Here is an 18,066-nt window from a genome sequence, read left to right as displayed (position 1 = left end):
ATACTTTTGATCAAATGTTTGATGAATTTTTAATTATACATTCACACACGTCCTAAGTGAAAAGCATTTCCGAGCTGAATCAACATTTTCTTCAGCTCCTCGGCCCTGTTTCTCCCTGTTTCATGGTGTGTAAGTTATTTGTAAAAATGTCATAAGGATGGCGTTATAATCTGCTTTTGCTTACAACAGTGTCTTTCATGATCTTCGTTCGTGCTACTATGCAGTACACACACAGGTTATTGTGTGTGTTTGTGTCTCTGAGGTTTATTTTATCTCAGAGCCATGTTTTAGTAACAGCTTACATTGTACACCGTAATAACCTTGGTCCGTTAAAGTCGCCTTGCCTGGGTTGTAGTATCCGGGTGTCACGTGTGACGTTCTGTCACTTCCGGTTCTCATTGGGAGACGTGGGTTTTCTTCTGTGCATTTGCAGACTCGGTTGTTCCTGTGACGCACATACTGAACTTTCCTTTTAGATTAGAGTACTTTTGATGGAACTTGAAGAAGCACGGGGTAACCACGTGATTCGTGACGAAGAGGTGAGCTCCGCCGACATCAGCAGTTCATCTGAGGTGATATCCCAGCACCTCGTGTCCTACAGAAACATTGAAGAGCTCCAGCAGCAAAATCAGCGTCTCCTAGTGGCTCTTAGGGAACTTGGGGAGACCAGAGAGAGAGAGGAACAAGAAACGACCTCATCCAAGTAAGCACTGACTGGCAACCTCAGTGTGCGTCCTGCCTTCCTTCCTTTTCTTTATTTATTATTTGGGAGTCGGTAGTTTTACGGAGGGTGTGAGTGAGAGAAAGGTATACGCCATGTGCTCGTTCTCATCCCAAGTGGCCGCCACGGCCAGAACCAAGTTGACCTGGCCAGGAGCCTCTTCCGGGTCCCCCACGTGGGCACAGGGTCCCAAGGACTGGGGCCGTCCTCGGCTGCTTTCTCAGATCACAGCAGGGAGCTGGATGGAACGTGGAACAGCCGGGACACGAACCAGCACCCGTGTGGGATGCAAGTAATACAAACAGAGGAATAGCCTAATGTGCATCAGCACAAACTCCCTACCTCCGTTCTTTAGCAAACTTGCTGAAATCCCTTCTGTGCTCCTCACAGTAAGTTCAGGGGCAGACTGGTTGGCAGTGGGGGGGAGGTTGAGCAGTACGACAGAGTGATTTTTTTCCTTTGGACCTCGCGGTCTGAGTGAAGTAGGTCCGGTGAGAGGTAACGAAGTGGATGAAGAACTGCATAGTGTTTATCAAAGAGTGGCATTTCTTAAGAGGAGGGAAAAGGTGCTAAGCCAGAGGAGGAAGGTACTGGGAAACGAAGAGCACTGGATTGTGAGCTCAGTGGGGTTAGTGTAAGTTGTGAGTCCCTAAAGTATCAGCAGAAGGAAGGAGGGAGGCCGCCTGGTAAACGGCAGGCGCACAGCGTCCCAGCGGTCTCTGGCAGGGGAGAGCATCCCACGGAAGCCCAGGCCCCGCAGCCAGCCGATTGCGTTCTTCTAGGATCTCGGAACTTGAGCTGCAGCTGGAGAGCTCCCTCACGGAACTGGAGCAGCTGCGCGAGTCCCGACAGCATCAGATGCAGCTGGTGGATTCCATCGTCCGTCAGCGGGACATGTACCGTATTCTGTTGTCACAAACAACAGGAGTTGTCATTCCTTTACAAGGTGTGTGTCTAAATGGTACCTTAGGGAAGCATTTCAGAAATACAGGTTAGTGGATTTTGCGGCCTAAGCAGTAACCAGCCTGGCAGTGGTAGCCTTAGGGCTCGCTGCCCCAGGATTAATGTGAACACGTCTTCGATTCTAAGTTCATTGTTGTTCATTTTACTAAGAATGAAGGCTGACTTGTAAACGGTGAATCTTGGAGTTAGTGAATGTCTTTAGTGAATCCATTATGTATTTGGATTGCATTTTAATATCTAGTCTGTTATTTTTAATTGTAAATCAAAAACACTGTATTTTTGAATGAATAGACTCCTTGTAATCTTATGATTGTGTTTGCAGTATGGCTTATTAACTTGATAATGTCTTTTTGCTTTCTCAAGCATCAAATTTGGAAGATATTTCTCTTGTGTCAACCCCAAAACGGCCAGGTACGTCACAGACTGCTTCCACTCCTGCTCCAGTACCTGTGATTGAATCGACGGAGGCCGTGGAAGCGAAGGCTGCGCTCAAACAGGTACAGAGCGTGCCTGCCACAGCTAAGGCTGCCCCTACCCAGTACAGAGCGTGCCTGCCACAGCTGAGGCTGCCCCTACCCAGTACAGAGTGTGCCTGCTAAGTGTCACAGGTTTAATTGGGTTTTGGAGAAAAATGTCTTCTAATGTCTGCTATTTAGTTGCAGGAAATTTTTGAGAATTATAAGAAAGAGAAAGCAGATAGCGAGAAAGTACAGAACGAACAGCTTGAGAAACTTCAAGAACAAGTTACAGATTTACGATCACAAAATACCAAAATTTCTACACAACTAGATTTTGCATCTAAGCGGTAAGTTTCCTTTGGTTGAAAAGTTAGTCTAGCTGGAGTGTTAACTATGTCGGCATTCAAATCAGTCCATCTAGATGAGCGTCCGGTAGTGTTAGCTTGGAGGGCTGTGTTCCAGCCAGGGAGTTGCAGTGCCGATAGGTGCCGATACACAATCCTCCGAGGCAGTTGGAGGCCAAGTTCAAAGGAACAATTCTGTCAGGTTCTTCCTGAGATGGCAGGTTTGTCCCTGTAAGACCTAACCCTTTGTTGCCCCCGAAGGATGAGAGAAACAAGAACACGTTTGATTCGTCGGGTCTGTAGGTGGAAGAGAAGCAGGTGCTGATAATACAGGAAAGGCTGCTTTGGTGATCATTTACAAAGGAGAGTTTGCCTTGTGGCTTACTGGGACAGGACTCGTGGTTATTAATGCAGCCTGTTAGGACAGAATTTATTTTTTCATGCACATGATACAGTTGTTTGTTGTAAGAATAGCTATGGTTGGACATTTAGTATGTTGAGGTTGTAGATCAGGCAGTTAACTAGCAGGAAGTAACTCCTGCTGGTCTAATCAGACAGTGTAAACTGGAACACACCGGGAAACGGGCAGGGGTCAAAGCCGAGACGCACGGGGAAGGCACTCGGACGCAGTGTGTGCGATGGCTCGTGTTGGCGCTCTGATGTCAGTGCTTGAAAGGAGTGCAACTTAACACTCAGCGTGAGCCGCATGTATCATTAAGATTTAAATGCTGGATTGGGGAAGGTTAAGGATTTATGTTAGGAAAAAAGCTGTTACAAAATTCTTCAGTATTCAGGAGAGTATTCTAGCTACTTAGAGAGTTTTCTTTTTTTTTTTTTTTTTTTTCATAAAAGTTATGAAATGCTACAAGATAATGTTGAAGGATATCGTCGAGAAATAACTTCCCTTCACGAGAGGAATCAGAAACTGACCGCGACAACCCAAAAGCAGGAACAGATCATCAACACGATGACTCAGGACCTGAGAGGAGCAAATGAGAAGCTGGCGGTTGCTGAAGTGAGACCACAGGCCTCCCTTTACACTGTGCTCGGCACGGTGGTCATTGCTCGGACATTGATGCAGCTTCCGTGCAGACACATGTGCATTATGGGCCCTCTCTCTGGCCCTGACGGGGGGCGGCAGTGTGGTGTATCAGAGCACCTGCTTGAGTTAGCGGCTCTGCTTCCATCCAGCTCTCTGCTGGGCTCCCTGGGCGACAGGACAGAGACCCACCCTTCTGCCATCTGAAGGCTGGTTTACAGCTGTGCCTTTCAAGGAAAGGTCATGAGAAATGAAATTAGTTCAACTGAAACTGTTTTGTTTTGTTTTTAAAGCATTGAAAAGAAAGCAAGTTATCTCTTTATTTCATGTTTCCTTGTAAGTCATTTCAAAAGCAAATTGAAAGCATTAGACTACGATGTTGATGTATGCTTGTCCCCTATTGCCCATTCCTTATAGAAGAATATAACAGCTTTCATTACTTCTGAGTATATAAACATTTATCTGAAGTTAACAGTACTTCCAATTAAGTGCTAAGTACAGTGATGTTATTTCTTTTTTTCTTTTAAAGATTTATTTATTCTTTATTACAAAGTCAGATATACAGAGAGGAGGAGAGACAGAGGGGAAGATCTTCCGTCCAACGATTCACTCCCCAAATTGGCCAGTGCTGTGCCGGCCGGTCCGGAGCCGGGAACCAGGAACTTCCAGGTCTCCCACACGGGTGCAGGGTCCCAAGGCTTTGGGCCATCCTCAGCTGCTTTCCCAGGCCACAGCAGGGAGCTGGATGGGAAGTGGAGCTGCCGGGATTAGAACCGGCGCCCATATGGGATCCCGGCGTGTTCAAGGCGAGGACTTTAGCCACTAGGCCACGCGCCCAGGCCCCCAGTGATGTTATTTCTTGCCATATTTTGCTTTCTTACAAGGTTGACTCTCTGCCCTTTTTTTGATGATTACCTTTTAGCTAAGTTTGGACACCCACTTGTAAGGCCTGAGAAATAGAATCAGGCTAGTGAGTCCTTTGGCCATTTTCAGTCGGTCCGGAGACGAGTTGGTTGGCTTGAACCCAAGTTTTCCAATTCACTTGGCTGTACTCTGTCGTGGTATCTTACTGCAGCTCAGCATAGGCAGTACATAGCAGCATTTTGTCAAACCAGAGTCACTCTTCTGATTGGCCACTAATATGGTACATGCCGTGTAAATATGAAGATTGTGGTTGTTGATTTTCAAAATAATCTCCCAGATCCCAAGACTCAAGAGTAGACCCTTCACTGGGGAGGCAGAGAGACAGACATTTTACGTAGATGAATTATCAATTTGAAACAGATACTTAGAAACCATTTGCACTCAAACTTGGATTGTTCCATAGATGATGGTAGGAAAATGTCGTAACTGTACACTTTTGAATTTTTTTTAAAGATTTATTTTTATTATTGTTTTATTGGAGAGGAGAGACAGAGAGGAAGATCTTCTGTCCGATGATTCACTCCCCAAGTGAGCGCAACGGCCAATGCTATGCCGATCCGAAGCCAGGAGCCTCTTCCGGGTCTCCCACGCGGGTGCAGGGTCCCAAAGCTTTGGGCTGTCCTCGACTGCTTTCCCGGGCCACAGGCAGGGAGCTGGAAGGGAAGCGGGGCTGTCGGGATAGAACCGGCGCCCATATGGGATCCAGGGCGTGCAAAGTGAGGACCTTAACCACTGCGCCACAGCGCCGGGCCCGACTTTTGAATTTTTATACTGACATCCTTTTGTTTTTTGGGGGATTGAGCTTTTTTGAAGGTATTTGGGTTGGTTGTGTGGTTTTGTTTTTAAAGCTTGGTTTGTTTTAAAAGAATCATGAATCTGTGGTAGTTAAAAGAATTTTTCTCAGGCTTATTCCCAATAATTTTTGCTTTCTGTTTCAAAATATAAAGTTACAATCTATGTTTTCTTGCATATTGAGGAGGCAGGCTCTAGGTGCTTGCAGAAATCATGTAAAAAGAAAAAAACCTAATTTTATAATTATATTACTCAATTTGACACCATGTCATCCAACATTTTTTTTCTTTTATGTTTGCCTCAAGGTAAGAGCTGAAAATTTGAAGAAAGAAAAGGAAATGCTCAAATTATCAGAAGTTCGGCTTTCCCAGCAAAGAGAGTCTCTGCTGGCTGAGCAGAGAGGGCAAAACCTGCTACTGACTAACCTGCAGACAATCCAGGTAACCAGTAAACGCTGGGTGCAGAGAGGGCAAACCTGCTACTGACTAACCTGCAGACAATCCAGGTAACCAGTAAACGCTGGGTGCAGAGAGGGTAAACCTGCTACTGACTAACCTGCACACAGTCCAGGTAACCAGTAAACGCTGGGTGCAGAGAGGGCAAACCTGCTACTGACTAACCTGCAGACAATCCAGGTAACCAGTAAACGCTGGGTGCAGAGGGTAAACGTGCTACTGACTAACCTGCACACAGTCCAGGTAACCAGTAAACGCTGGGTGCAGAGAGGGTAAACCTGCTACTGACTAACCTGCAGACAATCCAGGTAACCAGTAAACGCTGGGTGCAGAGAGGGTAAACCTGCTACTGACTAACCTGCAGACAATCCAGGTAACCAGTAAACGCTGGGTGCAGAGAGGGTAAACCTGCTACTGACTAACCTGCAGACAATCCAGGTAACCAGTAAACGCTGGGTGCAGAGGGTAAACCTGCTACTGACTAACCTGCACACAGTCCAGGTAACCAGTAAACGCTGGGTGCAGAGGGTAAACCCTTTACTGACTAACCTGCACACAGTCCAGGTAACCAGTAAACGCTGGGTGCAGAGGGTAAACCTGCTACTGACTAACCTGCACACAGTCCAGGTAACCAGTAAACACTGGGTGCAGAGAGGGTAAACCTGCTACTGACTAACCTGCACACAGTCCAGGTAACCAGTAAACGCTGGGTGCAGAGAGGGTAAACCTGCTACTGACTAACCTGCACACAGTCCAGGTAACCAGTAAACGCTGGGTGCAGAGAGGGTAAACCTGCTACTGACTAACCTGCACACAGTCCAGGTAACCAGTAAACGCTGGGTGCAGAGGGTAAACCTGCTACTGACTAACCTGCACACAGTCCAGGTAACCAGTAAACGCTGGGTGCAGAGAGGGTAAACCTGCTACTGACTAACCTGCACACAGTCCAGGTAACAGGGAAAAGTGTGAATAGAAGTTAGATTTAGTTACTTTGTTATTTTGTGTCTCAGTTGGCTTAATTTGAAGATGTATAATTGTCACTTTTGGCATCCAGCATGGTCATGAATTTTAAGGATTTTTGAAGACAATTGAATATTTACATAGAAGAATAGATTGGGGGTGGCCTTGCACTATAGCAAGTCGACTCACTGGCAGCAGTGGCAACCTGCCAGCGGGCATTGGTTCATCTGCTCACTGCTCTGCGTCCCACCCAGCTCCCTGCTGTTGGCATGGCAAAGGGTTCGTGTCCTGGACCTCTGTCATGCACGTTGGAGACCTCAGGAAGCGCAGAGGCGGCTGGCCGCTGGCTTCAACAGAACCTGGCCCCGACTGCTGTGGTCATGCAAGTTGTGGTGCCGATGCTAAGATATTTACAAGGCCCTGTGCAGCTTCACATTTTACAGGATAATTTATTGGACTCCAATTTTCCTTAGAACTTTAAATGAGTATTCAGCTCTCTCATGTTTTTTTTGTTCATTCTTACATAAATGTTTTAAAGGGAAAATTGTCAGGATATTTTCTTGGCAAATGTGCTATAGTATAGCCTTTGTTTTGTCATTTAGAAAAGTGAATTATAATCCTGGAATTCTCTGAAGCTTTTGATTTTCATTGTATTGCTTCTGTTGTCCAGCTTAACCAAAAATCCTCCCTTTGCCTTAGGGAATACTGGAGCGATCTGAAACAGAAACCAAGCAGAGGCTTAGTAACCAGATAGAGAAGCTGGAGCAGGAGGTCTCGCATCTGAAGAAGAAGCTGGAGAATGAGGTGGAACAGAAGCACAGTGTGACCAGGACCCTGGATGTGAGTCCCCCATGTGACTCCGCAGGAGTGGTGGAAGCGTGGTGTTTAAACAGCTACTTGAGAACTCTGTTCCTCTTTTTTGTTTGTTTGTTTTTGTTTTTGTTTTCCTCCTGAATTTTGTTTGGGTGTCCTTCATTGTAAGTTTTACCCTGCTAAGTGGCAGACAGTTTTGTATTTGAGTTTTCTTGAGCTGTTACAGGATGTGAGAAGTTAGTTGGAAGTCGTTTGACTCTTACTCTGTGATGTCTTATGCGGGCCAGAGTTCCCAGTCCCGGAGTGATCCCTTTCCGCTGTGCGCTGGGAGCTCCTGGGAGCAGGGCCCACTGTCCAGGGCATTGTGTTACTGGGTGTGAGTACCAGCATCCTTCACTCCGGCCCCTGCCTGGACTCGTGTTTTCCTTCGTGTGTCCTGAATGTTCACACCACATCCTACCGTGCCTGCTTCCAGGCTGTTCTGTCTGCTGTGTGTTCTCTGTGTTCTTGTCCCTGGGAGTTGGGAGTGTATTAGTCGTTCATGGAGTTGCTGGCTTCGGCCTTGTCTCCCCTTCCCTGTCATTGCGGGGAGCTCGGTCAAGGCGGTGTGGAGCAATCCCAGAGCTCACCTCTGCTTCCCATCTTGGGGATAAGAGTCGTTTCCCGGGTTTTCTCAGGGTTTTTGTTTGTCCAAGGAAAGAAAACCTTTCTGATAACTCTTCCTGGGGCAACGTTGGGGGTCTGTAAAAAACTCTGGTTACTTAGGAACCTGAGGGTGTTTATAGAGGAATGTATTATTTCTTGCAGGTTCAACTTTTAGATGCGAAGAGACAGCTGGATACTGAGATAAACCTTCATGTGAACTCGAAAGAGCTGTTAAAAAATGCTCAGAAGGAAATTGCTACATTGAAACAGCACCTCGGTAACATGGAAGTCCAGCTTGCCTCTCAATCCTCACAGAGAACTGGGAAAGGTAAATAATAAGTAAATAAAATAGACTTCTTCAGTTTTATAATATGTGCTGTAAGTGAATAGCCTTATTTATGGATTCCAGTGAAGAAATTATTGTTCGTATAATAAAGCTTAATTTTTTTACATGAATAAATTTGCAATCTATTCAAAATCATTCTCATGGCACCAACTAAGAAATGTTGAGTTTTTCATTTCTTGAAACCATTCATGAGGCTTTTTTTTTATTATTGGAAAGTCAGATTTACAGAGAGAAGGAGAGACTGAGACAAAGAACTGCCTCCGCTGGTTCACTCCCCAAGTGAGCTCAACAGCCAGAGCTGAGGCATTCCAAAGCTGGGAGCCAGGTGCTTCTTCGGGGTCCCAGGGCTTAGGGCCATCCTCTACTACATTCCAGGCCACAAACAGGGAGCTGGATGGGAAGTGGAGCAACTAGGATACAAACAGGTGCTCATATGAGATCCCATGCATGCAAGGCAAGGACTTTAGCCACTAGGCTACTGTGCTAGGCCTTCAACATTTTTTTTTAAAGCAGAACTTAATGTTTGATGTTCTAGCACACTCTTAACTCTGTTTAATTTTATATTTTGTTGGAAACGCAGTTCAGATTTACAGAGAAGGAGAGACAGACAGATACTCTGTCCACTGGTTCACTCCCCAAATGTCTGCAGTGTCCAGCGCTGAGCCGATCCAAAGCCAGGAGCTGCTTTTGGTGCAGGGTCCAAAGGTTCTGGGCCATCCTCTACTGCTTTCCCAGGCTAATAGGATCTGGGTGGGAAGTGAAACAGCTGGGAGTGGAGCCACCATCCATGTGGGATCCTGGAGTTTGCAAAGGGAGATTGAGCCATTGGGCCGTGTGCTCAGCCTCAGCACACTCTCTGTGTAATGGTAGTGATCACTTCAGGAAATAATTGTTATCAATAACAAAGTATCTACTTTTTATATTCAGCATGGGTTGAAATGTACTCTAGGTAATTCAGTACTTTTGCGTCTGAGAACAGTCCTGAGAGCGTTTGTGTCTTACAGGTCAGCCTAGTGAGAAGGAAGGTGTGGATGACCTTGTCAGCCAGCTGAGGCAGGCGCAGGAGCAGGTGGGTGACCTGAGGGAGAGACTCAAGACAAGTACCAGTAACGTGGAGCAGTATCGAGCAATGGCTACCAGTTTAGAAGAATCCCTGAACAAGGAGAAGCAGGTATGATCGATCCCAAATTGAATCTGAACATGATTCTTCACTGCCTTCATAAATCATGGAAAACATGGTGATGTGAATTGTACTGACAGCATTACACTTAGAATAGTTGGGGTGTAATAAGCCTGGTAAGACAAGCACGCAAAGTCCTCCGAGCTTGGGCGGTTGTCATTGAAAAGCACGTGAACGCTGAGAATTGGGAAGCATCCAGGAATGTCTGTATCCTGAACGTACATGGCCTTGCCGGAAATGACGACATTGCTGCAGTGACTTGAAGAAGGCCTCGTCTGGGGCCTTAGACGGCACGGAGCAGTCAGACCCTGAGCCAGCGGGACATGACTTCAGATACTGACACTATGGCTACTGTATTGAAATCAAACAGTGAGGAGTATATAATTGTAGAACTCGTCAAAAAACAGATGTGAAAGATTTTTATTATCAGGTTAAGTTATGTTCCGAGTCCTTATTGAGGACTGTTGAGTTTTTAAACACCATGCCGTTACTAGAATTTTGTGTTCATTTGAAGAAAATGAATGCAAAGATGATTTGGGGGCTGTAGCAGTAGGCCGGGGCCACAGTTGTAAAAGATCTTTTTGTGGTCGGCATCAGTGACAATCAACATGTATAGGCAGAGTAAGCTCAGTGTTAGATTAGGTGCATTTGTTAATTAGATGTGACGGTTGTAGGAGAGGTGACCAATTACAAGTTTTTCGAACCAGGGTTGTGGTGCAGTGAATTAGGCTGCTGCTGGAGATGCTGGCGTCCCATACGATGGAGCTGGCTCAAGCCTGTCCACTGCTTGCTCCCAAGCTCCGTGGGACAGCAGGTGACAGCTCAAGTCCCTGGGCCCCCCCGCACACGCAGATGGAGTTTCAGCCTTCTCGCTTCAGCCTGCCCCAGATGCAGCCATTGCAACCTGACTGCTCTCCTTTTCTGCCCCTGTCCTCTCTACCCGCTGCCCCACCACTCTACCTTTTAAATGAAGTCTTTTTAAAAATTGGCTCGCACTCCAGAATTTTAAAAATGGCTAGTAGGCAAGTTCAGAACAAATTATGCTTGTAGATTAGATTGGTGTAATGGCCTTACTTGTTTTAATCTTGTCATCGGCATTTGATGGGCACTTTTTCTATTGCAAACCTTACTCTTAGTGCCTCTCATTTGGGTGAGGAGAAACCAATGTGGTCTAGAATTAAGTGTGTATTTTTTAACATGTTGAAGGTGACAGAAGAAGTACGTAAAAACATTGAAGTTCGTTTAAAAGAATCGGCTGAGTTTCAGACACAGTTGGAAAAGAAGTTGATGGAAGTAGAGAAGGAAAAGCAAGAACTTCAGGATGACAAGAGAAGAGCCATAGAGAGCATGGAGCAGCAGGTGAGCCGGCTCCCAGCCGTGGTAGCTGCTTCCGTCGTGAGGATGTGTGAATTCTTTCCTTGACTGCTTCACACTGGCTTGACAAACTCATGAACGGTCTCCACTTGGTTCTCCTCTGTGCTGTGTATTTGGATGTCTCTTTAGGGGCCGTGCTTTCTTGGCTAAGTATTCTCAAGGTGTGGCTTTGCCAACAGTAAGATGCAGGATTTCTGTAGTAGATTTCATCAGGCTATATATAACAATTTTGAATTTAACAGCAGCCCTTGGTGCGAATTAAGTCTTGCAGATTCTTTCTCCAATGTTTTTCCAAGTAAGCTTGTTGCTAACTCTGGTTCTAATCTTACTTTTACCACACAGTTGTCTGAGTTGAAGAAAACACTTTCTAGCGTGCAGAATGAAGTCCAGGAGGCTCTGCAGAGAGCCAGCACAGCTCTGAGCAACGAGCAGCAAGCCCGACGGGACTGTCAGGAGCAGGTGAGTGCTGCTGTCGCCGCCTCCCACAACGCTTCTCAGGGCACTGCCGCAGCTTAGAAAACTTCAGGATGATCTCCAGTGGCAGGGAGTGGCTTCAGATCAGTCGAAGGCCAACAGTAAAGTGTGCAATGACTGAGGCAGGAATAGGAGACAGTGCACCTGCGTTTGTCAGTGGTCCTCAGCCGCTGCGGGCCTCTAGGTGCGGCTGTGAGACGCTCTCCCAGATAACCTCATTAAGACACCGCCCCTCAGCTGCACCAGGACCTTGTCATGCGCTGCTGGGACCTTTAAAGACAGGCTCTCGTTTCCCGACATGTGTGTTTATATACTTGCACAAGCACACATGGGATTTTTAATTTTTTATAAATGAGAAATAAAAAACGTGGTTCAGGTGAAGGGAAAAGCATTGATTTTTTTTTTTTTTTTAAGATTTATTTTTATTGCAAGTCAGACATACAGAGAGGAGGAGAGACAGAGAGGAAGATCTTCTATCCGATGATTCACTCCCCAAGTGAGTTCAACAGCTGGTGTTGCGCCAGTCTGAAGCCAGGAGCCAGGAACTTCCTCCAGGGTTCCCACACAGTTGCAGGGTCCCAAGGCTTTGGGCCGTCCTCAACTGCTTTCCCAGGCCACAAGCAGGGAGCTGTGTGAAGTGGAGCTGCCGCGATTAGAACTGGCACCCATATGGGATCCCGGCTTGTTCAAGGCGAGGACTTTAGCCGCTAGGCCACACCGCCGGGCCCAAGACATTGATTGTTAAACTGGTAGAATGGAGAGATGCAATATATTGATAATCTTTCATTTGCGTGGTATGTTAATAGATTCTCATTTTGGCTACTGTTTTTTATTGCTTGTGTTTCTATTACAAACACACACACCACAACATTAATAATCTGGTTGCCAAACAACGTAACATTACAAAGTGAAATCAGATAATATTCGGACGGGTTGGACATCTGAAGTTCAGACTGCTGCTCCTCCCTGTTGGTGCTTGGACAGTTTTAGATCAAGGCATGTTTTGGAGTTTCAGTTACAGAATCTGTGCATCTGTTCCGAAGTGCAGGCATTTCAGAGAAGGAGTTCAGTCTGTACTTGTAATCCAAAGCCCGCTGCCTGGTTTGTTTGCTCTGGTTTTCTTTGCTTGTGCGTGTATGGCTGTCGTAAACACAGTGCAGTTACAGGCGGCTTTTAGTCTGATGGAAATTTGAAATTGGCTACATAATATTGTTTCCTTTTTCTACCTTTATATATTTTATTATTTGGTTACAGTACAGCTTATAGTTATTCCCATCTAGATACATTTAAGTTGTCTTCTGTTTTGAAAATAAAATACATGCCTTTCTCAAAGGTATTGGCCTCCTGTAGGGATTTTCAGTGCTTTGTGTCCGCTGGGGGCATAATTTCTTGCAGGCTAAGATGGCGGTGGAGGCCCAGAACAAATACGAGAGGGAGCTGATGCTGCATGCTGCGGATGTGGAGGCCCTGCAGGCCGCCAAGGAGCAGGTTTCCAAAATGGCTGCAATGCGCCAACATTTGGAACAAACAGCCCAGAAGGCAGAATCCCAGTTGTTGGAGTGTAAAGCATCTTGGGAGGAAAGAGAGAGAATGCTAAAGGTATCGTCGTCGGTCATAATAGAATTTCTGGGGAACTGAGAGAGTTGGGTTTGGGTGGTTTTTTGTTTGTTTTTTACTGTGCAGTGCTAGTCCACTCTTGTGATGCCATGTTGGTTTGCAGGATGAAGTTTCTAAGTGTGTGTCTCGCTGTGAAGATCTAGAGAAACAAAACCGATTACTTCATGATCAGATTGAAAACTTAAGTGACAAGGTTGTGGCCTCCATGAAGGAGGGTGTGCAAGGCCCACTGAATTTCTCTCTCAGTGAGGAAGGGAAATCACAGGAACAAATTTTAGAAATTCTCAGGTCAGTCTTAATATCTTCATTTCTGTGTAAGGCTGTGAAGTGAAACTACAAATGTCTGAGTTGGGAAGGTAACTTCTCCATAGTCTACCTTCAATGCTCACTTTGGACGGCAGTCACTGCTGTCCAGTTAGTGGACACTTTTCGCACGTCACCGAAGTGACTTAAAGCTGATGTGGTGAGGAACTTGAGTGGATCCTTCCTTCAGGTCACTTTAAAGGTATAGATGTGTTCAGACATCATTAAAAAGAAATTCTCTTTCCCATTGTTTATTATTAATGAAAACATGAAAAAAGTCATCTGTATGATTTTTATATAATGTAGAAATCATCCAGGTTTTGAAGTGTTACCATGTTGGCTTTATTTCTTAATTCAAGTAAAATTTACACAAACATGTTCTTACAGATTTATACGAAGAGAAAAAGAAATCGCTGAAACGAGGTTTGAGGTGGCTCAGGTGGAGAGTCTGCGTTATCGACAGAGAGTTGAACTTCTGGAAAGAGAGCTACAGGAACTGCAGGACAGTCTGAATGCCGAAAGGGAGAAGGTCCAGGTACGTGCCCTGAGCGTGGACAGAGGAGAAGCCAGCTTTTGGATAAAGGGGAGAGTCAAGTCACATTAAAGATAATATGGCACCCGAGTGAGCTTGAGCTGTGTGGCTTGGCACCATGAAACTTGTTACGGTTTCAAACTGGTAGGGAGAAAGTGACCTGAGACAAAGCAGGGTCGTCACTCCCAAGAGAAGAAAGCAGTTCTTCAGAGTTCCCTGGGATGGCAGAATGACTCCTGAGAACCCAGCCGCTCGAAGCGCGGAGTAACCACACGAGGCATGTGCCCGCATCAGCCTGGATGTGGAGGCAGCAGGTGGTAGCTGGAGTATTGGATCTGTCACCCACATGATGGACGCAGCTGGAGTTGTGGGCATGTGCCCGCATCAGCCTGGATGTAGAGGCAGCAGGTGGTAGCTGGAGTATTGGATCTGTCACCCACATGATGGACGCAGCTGGAGTTGTGGGCATGTGCCCGCATCAGCCTGGATGTGGAGGCAGCAGGTGGTAGCTGGAGTATTGGATCTGTCACCCACATGATGGACGCAGCTGGAGTTGTGGGCATGTGCCCGCATCAGCCTGGATGTAGAGGCAGCAGGTGGTGGCTGGAGTATTGGATCTGTCACCCACATGATGGACGCAGCTGGAGTTGTGGGCATGTGCCCGCATCAGCCTGGATGTAGAGGCAGCAGGTGGTGGCTGGAGTATTGGATCTGTCACCCACATGATGGACGCAGCTGGAGTTGTGGGCATGTGCCCGCATCAGCCTGGATGTGGAGGCAGCAGGTGGTAGCTGGAGTATTGGATCTGTCACCCACATGATGGACGCAGCTGGAGTTGTGGGCATGTGCCCGCATCAGCCTGGATGTGGAGGCAGCAGGTGGTAGCTGGAGTATTGGATCTGTCACCCACATGATGGACGCAGCTGGAGTTGTGGGCATGTGGCTTTGGCCTGGTCAGTCTGTTTATGTCCTCTACACCATCCAGCTTTAAGTACAGAAACGATAAATCCAGGTCTGAATTGATGTCCTTACCTCCTAGTATTAGTACTGCTGATTTGTTGGCAGGATTTGTAGTATCTGTTTATATCTGAACTGTGTGGTTAGGTTACATCACAGAAGAAATAGAAAAAGGACTTTCAGAAGTGCTAGTCTTAAAATTAAATCCTTTCTACCTTCTCAGGAGAGTTGGAACTAGTAGAGAAAAACAACCCTTTTTTAAAGGAATTGTTAGATGTGGATGTATCTGTTCACAACCTTTAGGTGACTGCAAAAACTATGGCTCAGCATGAAGAACTGATGAAGAAAACAGAGACGATGAATGTCGTTATGGAGACCAATAAGATGCTGAGAGAGGAGAAGGAGAGGCTGGAGCAGGAACTGCAGCAAATGCAAGCAAAGGTCTGTGTGTGCCGAGTGCAGGCGCTCGCTGTCCTGAGGGTGTTAGCAATGACTGTTACAACATGTTGGCTCTACTTCCAGGTGCGCAAGCTGGAGCTGGACATCCTACCCCTGCAAGAAGCGAATGCTGAGCTCAGTGAGAAAAGTGGCATGTTGCAAGCAGAGAAGAAGTTGCTAGAAGAGGATGTCAAACGGTGGAAAGCACGTAACCAGGTCAGTGGAGTCAGCATCTGCTCCAAAGCACAAAAGCATGGATCTGAAGTGCTGCGTTACAACAACCAACCCAGGAGCTACTTTCAAAACATGTCTTTGGTTACATTCTGTATATTTTTTAAAACCAGGTATTTATTTCCCAAAATCTGTTAGTTTAGTTGTAGTTTTGTGTCTTTCTAAAATATTTTAGACATAATAATTTATTGAAGCACTTAGGGAGATTGTCCACTAGAGCCACTTTGGGGAAGGGAAACCATCCAGCCTGGAGTGGTTAGAAGCTGGCTCTGATTCAGCAAGAGGGAGATCTGCTTTACTCAGAGAATATGTGGCTTAGAGTTCTTTACCTCTCTAAGGTGTGACTTTCCTCATTTATAAAGTAATAGCTCTCAGCATGACAAAAATTCAGTGCCTGTGAAACCGTTCACGGCAGCTGGCACCTAGAAAGAGCTGTTGAGCAGCAGTAGGCACTGCTAGCTGCCCAGCATTGTAGAATTATAGTTACTTCTTGTTATACCAACGGTTTGAAAAGTCAAGAGGGAGGATACTGTATGGTTTCCCTCTTACAGTCACTTGAATGAAATCTGGCACTTTTAATAATAAAGGCTTTCTGAGTGTATCTATTTAATTTGGCTTTATTGAGCTAACCTCAAGTGTTCATCCATAACTATGAAAAGATAATCATCAATTATGACGTGATATTTTTGCTACATGTCTTAGGTTTTAAAAAAAAACAGCTTTTACTCAATGTCTCAGAAGTCAGTGTTTGCTCATCTTATATGCAGAGTTCCTGATGCGAATAAGCCAGATTCTGGTACAGCATGTATATTTCATAAAACCTAAAAAAACAAGTGTGCTTTTCTGCCATTTAGCATCTGATAAATCAGCAGAAAGATCCAGATACAGAAGAGTATCGGAAGCTCCTTTCTGAGAAGGAAGTCCATACAAAGCGGATTCAGCAGCTGACTGAGGAGGTCGGCCGACTGAAGGCTGAAGTTGCCAGGTAACGGCAGCAGGCCTCCCCCAGGCGTGCACACTCCGTCCTGGAGGCGTCTCTCCAAGCTCAGCAGGTGCTCCCGGCCTCCTGGCTGGAAAGGGCGTTAGGAATAGGAAATCCTTCACGTGGCCTTTGCTCTGAACAGGCAAGATGTGATTCAATAAAGGAATCACACAGTGTGAATCAAACACTGAGCTTATCTTCTAAATGGTCAAAATAATTTTCATTATTAGGGTTTCGTTGATTTTCCACAACCTGTAGGCCAAAAGGATGATTTCTACATTTTTAAACTTAAAAAAAAAAAAATTGGATGCATCCCCCAAAGCTTACTATTGACTGTATCTGGCCATTTACTGAAAAAGTTTGGTCCTACGCAGTAGCCGTAGCAGAAGAGTGCCCCTTTGGTGTGGAGCAGATCCGAGCGTCCGGGTGCCTCCGCCTGGCTGCTGGGAAGCTTTGCTCTCCCCGCATGGGAGCTTGTAAGCGTCGTCAGGTGCAGGCTTCCTAAAGGGGGTGTCTGTAATTTGGGTTTTGTTACTGTAAGAACTTTTTTAGTTAATACATTTTATTTAAGCTATACAGTGTAAGCATAAAATTGCAGACTTTGAAGCAAAGCCTTCATTTATTCATTTTCCTTTCCTCTGTTAAAGATCAAATGCATCCTTGACTAACAACCAGAATTTAATCCAAAGTCTGAAGGAAGATTTAAATAAAGTAAAAACTGAAAAAGAAACCATCCAGAAGGATTTAGATGCCAAAATAATTGATATCCAAGAAAAGGTCAAAACTATTACTCAAGTCAAGAAGATTGGACGCCGATACAAGACTCAGTATGAAGAACTCAAAGCCCAGCAGGATAAGGTATTCCAGCGTGTTCTCAGTGTAGTCGCCTGGCATACAGATTCCAGACTCAGCACTACAAGGCTACCGTGATTTACTTTCGTGTTATGTAAAATATCCAAAAGCAGGATATAAGCTCAAGCCAATTTTGGTAAACGCTAGGTGATTTAATTTAATTTGTCAGATTTTGCATATTATCCCTTTTCAGAATTACATTCTCATAAAATCATTTCTGATTAAAATTGTATATCTCCAAAAAGTGGCACCCTTTAATATTGGTTTTGGATGTTTTGGGGTTTTTTTAGAATTTGTTTGTTTATGTGAAAGTTGAGAGGTTGTGGGGGGAGAGAAAAGAGGTTTTTTGGGGGAGTGTTGGTTCATGGCCTAGAAGGTTCAGGGCCGGGCTGGCCATGCTGAGTCCAGGAGCTATGGACTGCATGTGCATCTGCCACAGGAGGGCCAGGGGCGCAAACGATTGGGCCATCAGGCCATCAGCGAGGAGCTGGGGCACAAGTGGGGCAGCTAGAATGCATCCATCCCTGTAGCCCATGTGTGATGCTGGGTCTCGGGCAGCAACAGCTTGACTTGCTATACCACACCAGTCCCCAGAAGCCCTAAATGAGCTGCTTATTCTCTACCTATCAAAAAAAAACCCTTTAAAATTTCAAGTCTTGTTTTCAA

General features: G+C 45.7%; 1 protein-coding gene across 5 annotated transcripts in view; it reads left to right on the top strand.

Annotated features, from left to right (window-relative positions):
* The window catches only part of TPR (translocated promoter region, nuclear basket protein), a 49,746-nt gene that overhangs the window by 11,833 nt on the left and 19,847 nt on the right, over window positions 1–18,066 (top strand). For 3 of the 5 annotated variants that reach the window (XM_040985376.1, XM_040985375.1, XM_040985374.1), the window contains exons 14-30: window positions 477–703; window positions 1,504–1,667; window positions 2,048–2,181; window positions 2,341–2,489; window positions 3,339–3,501; window positions 5,547–5,681; window positions 7,356–7,496; window positions 8,277–8,442; window positions 9,465–9,631; window positions 10,847–10,999; window positions 11,357–11,473; window positions 12,884–13,087; window positions 13,209–13,393; window positions 13,796–13,943; window positions 15,201–15,551; window positions 16,421–16,551; window positions 17,196–17,406. In XM_040985376.1, the coding sequence (XP_040841310.1) occupies window positions 477–703; window positions 1,504–1,667; window positions 2,048–2,181; window positions 2,341–2,489; window positions 3,339–3,501; window positions 5,547–5,681; window positions 7,356–7,496; window positions 8,277–8,442; window positions 9,465–9,631; window positions 10,847–10,999; window positions 11,357–11,473; window positions 12,884–13,087; window positions 13,209–13,393; window positions 13,796–13,943; window positions 15,201–15,551; window positions 16,421–16,551; window positions 17,196–17,406 (2,946 nt within the window). The remainder of the gene's footprint in view (window positions 1–476; window positions 704–1,503; window positions 1,668–2,047; window positions 2,182–2,340; window positions 2,490–3,338; window positions 3,502–5,546; window positions 5,682–7,355; window positions 7,497–8,276; window positions 8,443–9,464; window positions 9,632–10,846; window positions 11,000–11,356; window positions 11,474–12,883; window positions 13,088–13,208; window positions 13,394–13,795; window positions 13,944–15,200; window positions 15,552–16,420; window positions 16,552–17,195; window positions 17,407–18,066) is intronic. The other 2 variants (XM_040985379.1, XM_040985378.1) reach the window with 1 other exon arrangement.

The sequence above is a fragment of the Ochotona curzoniae genome, unplaced genomic scaffold (assembly GCF_017591425.1).
Source record: "Ochotona curzoniae isolate NIBS_2020 unplaced genomic scaffold, NIBS_Ocur_1.0 contig_430, whole genome shotgun sequence".
NCBI classification, from domain to species: Eukaryota; Metazoa; Chordata; class Mammalia; order Lagomorpha; family Ochotonidae; genus Ochotona; species Ochotona curzoniae.
This window is presented reverse-complemented; position numbering and strand designations above follow the sequence as displayed.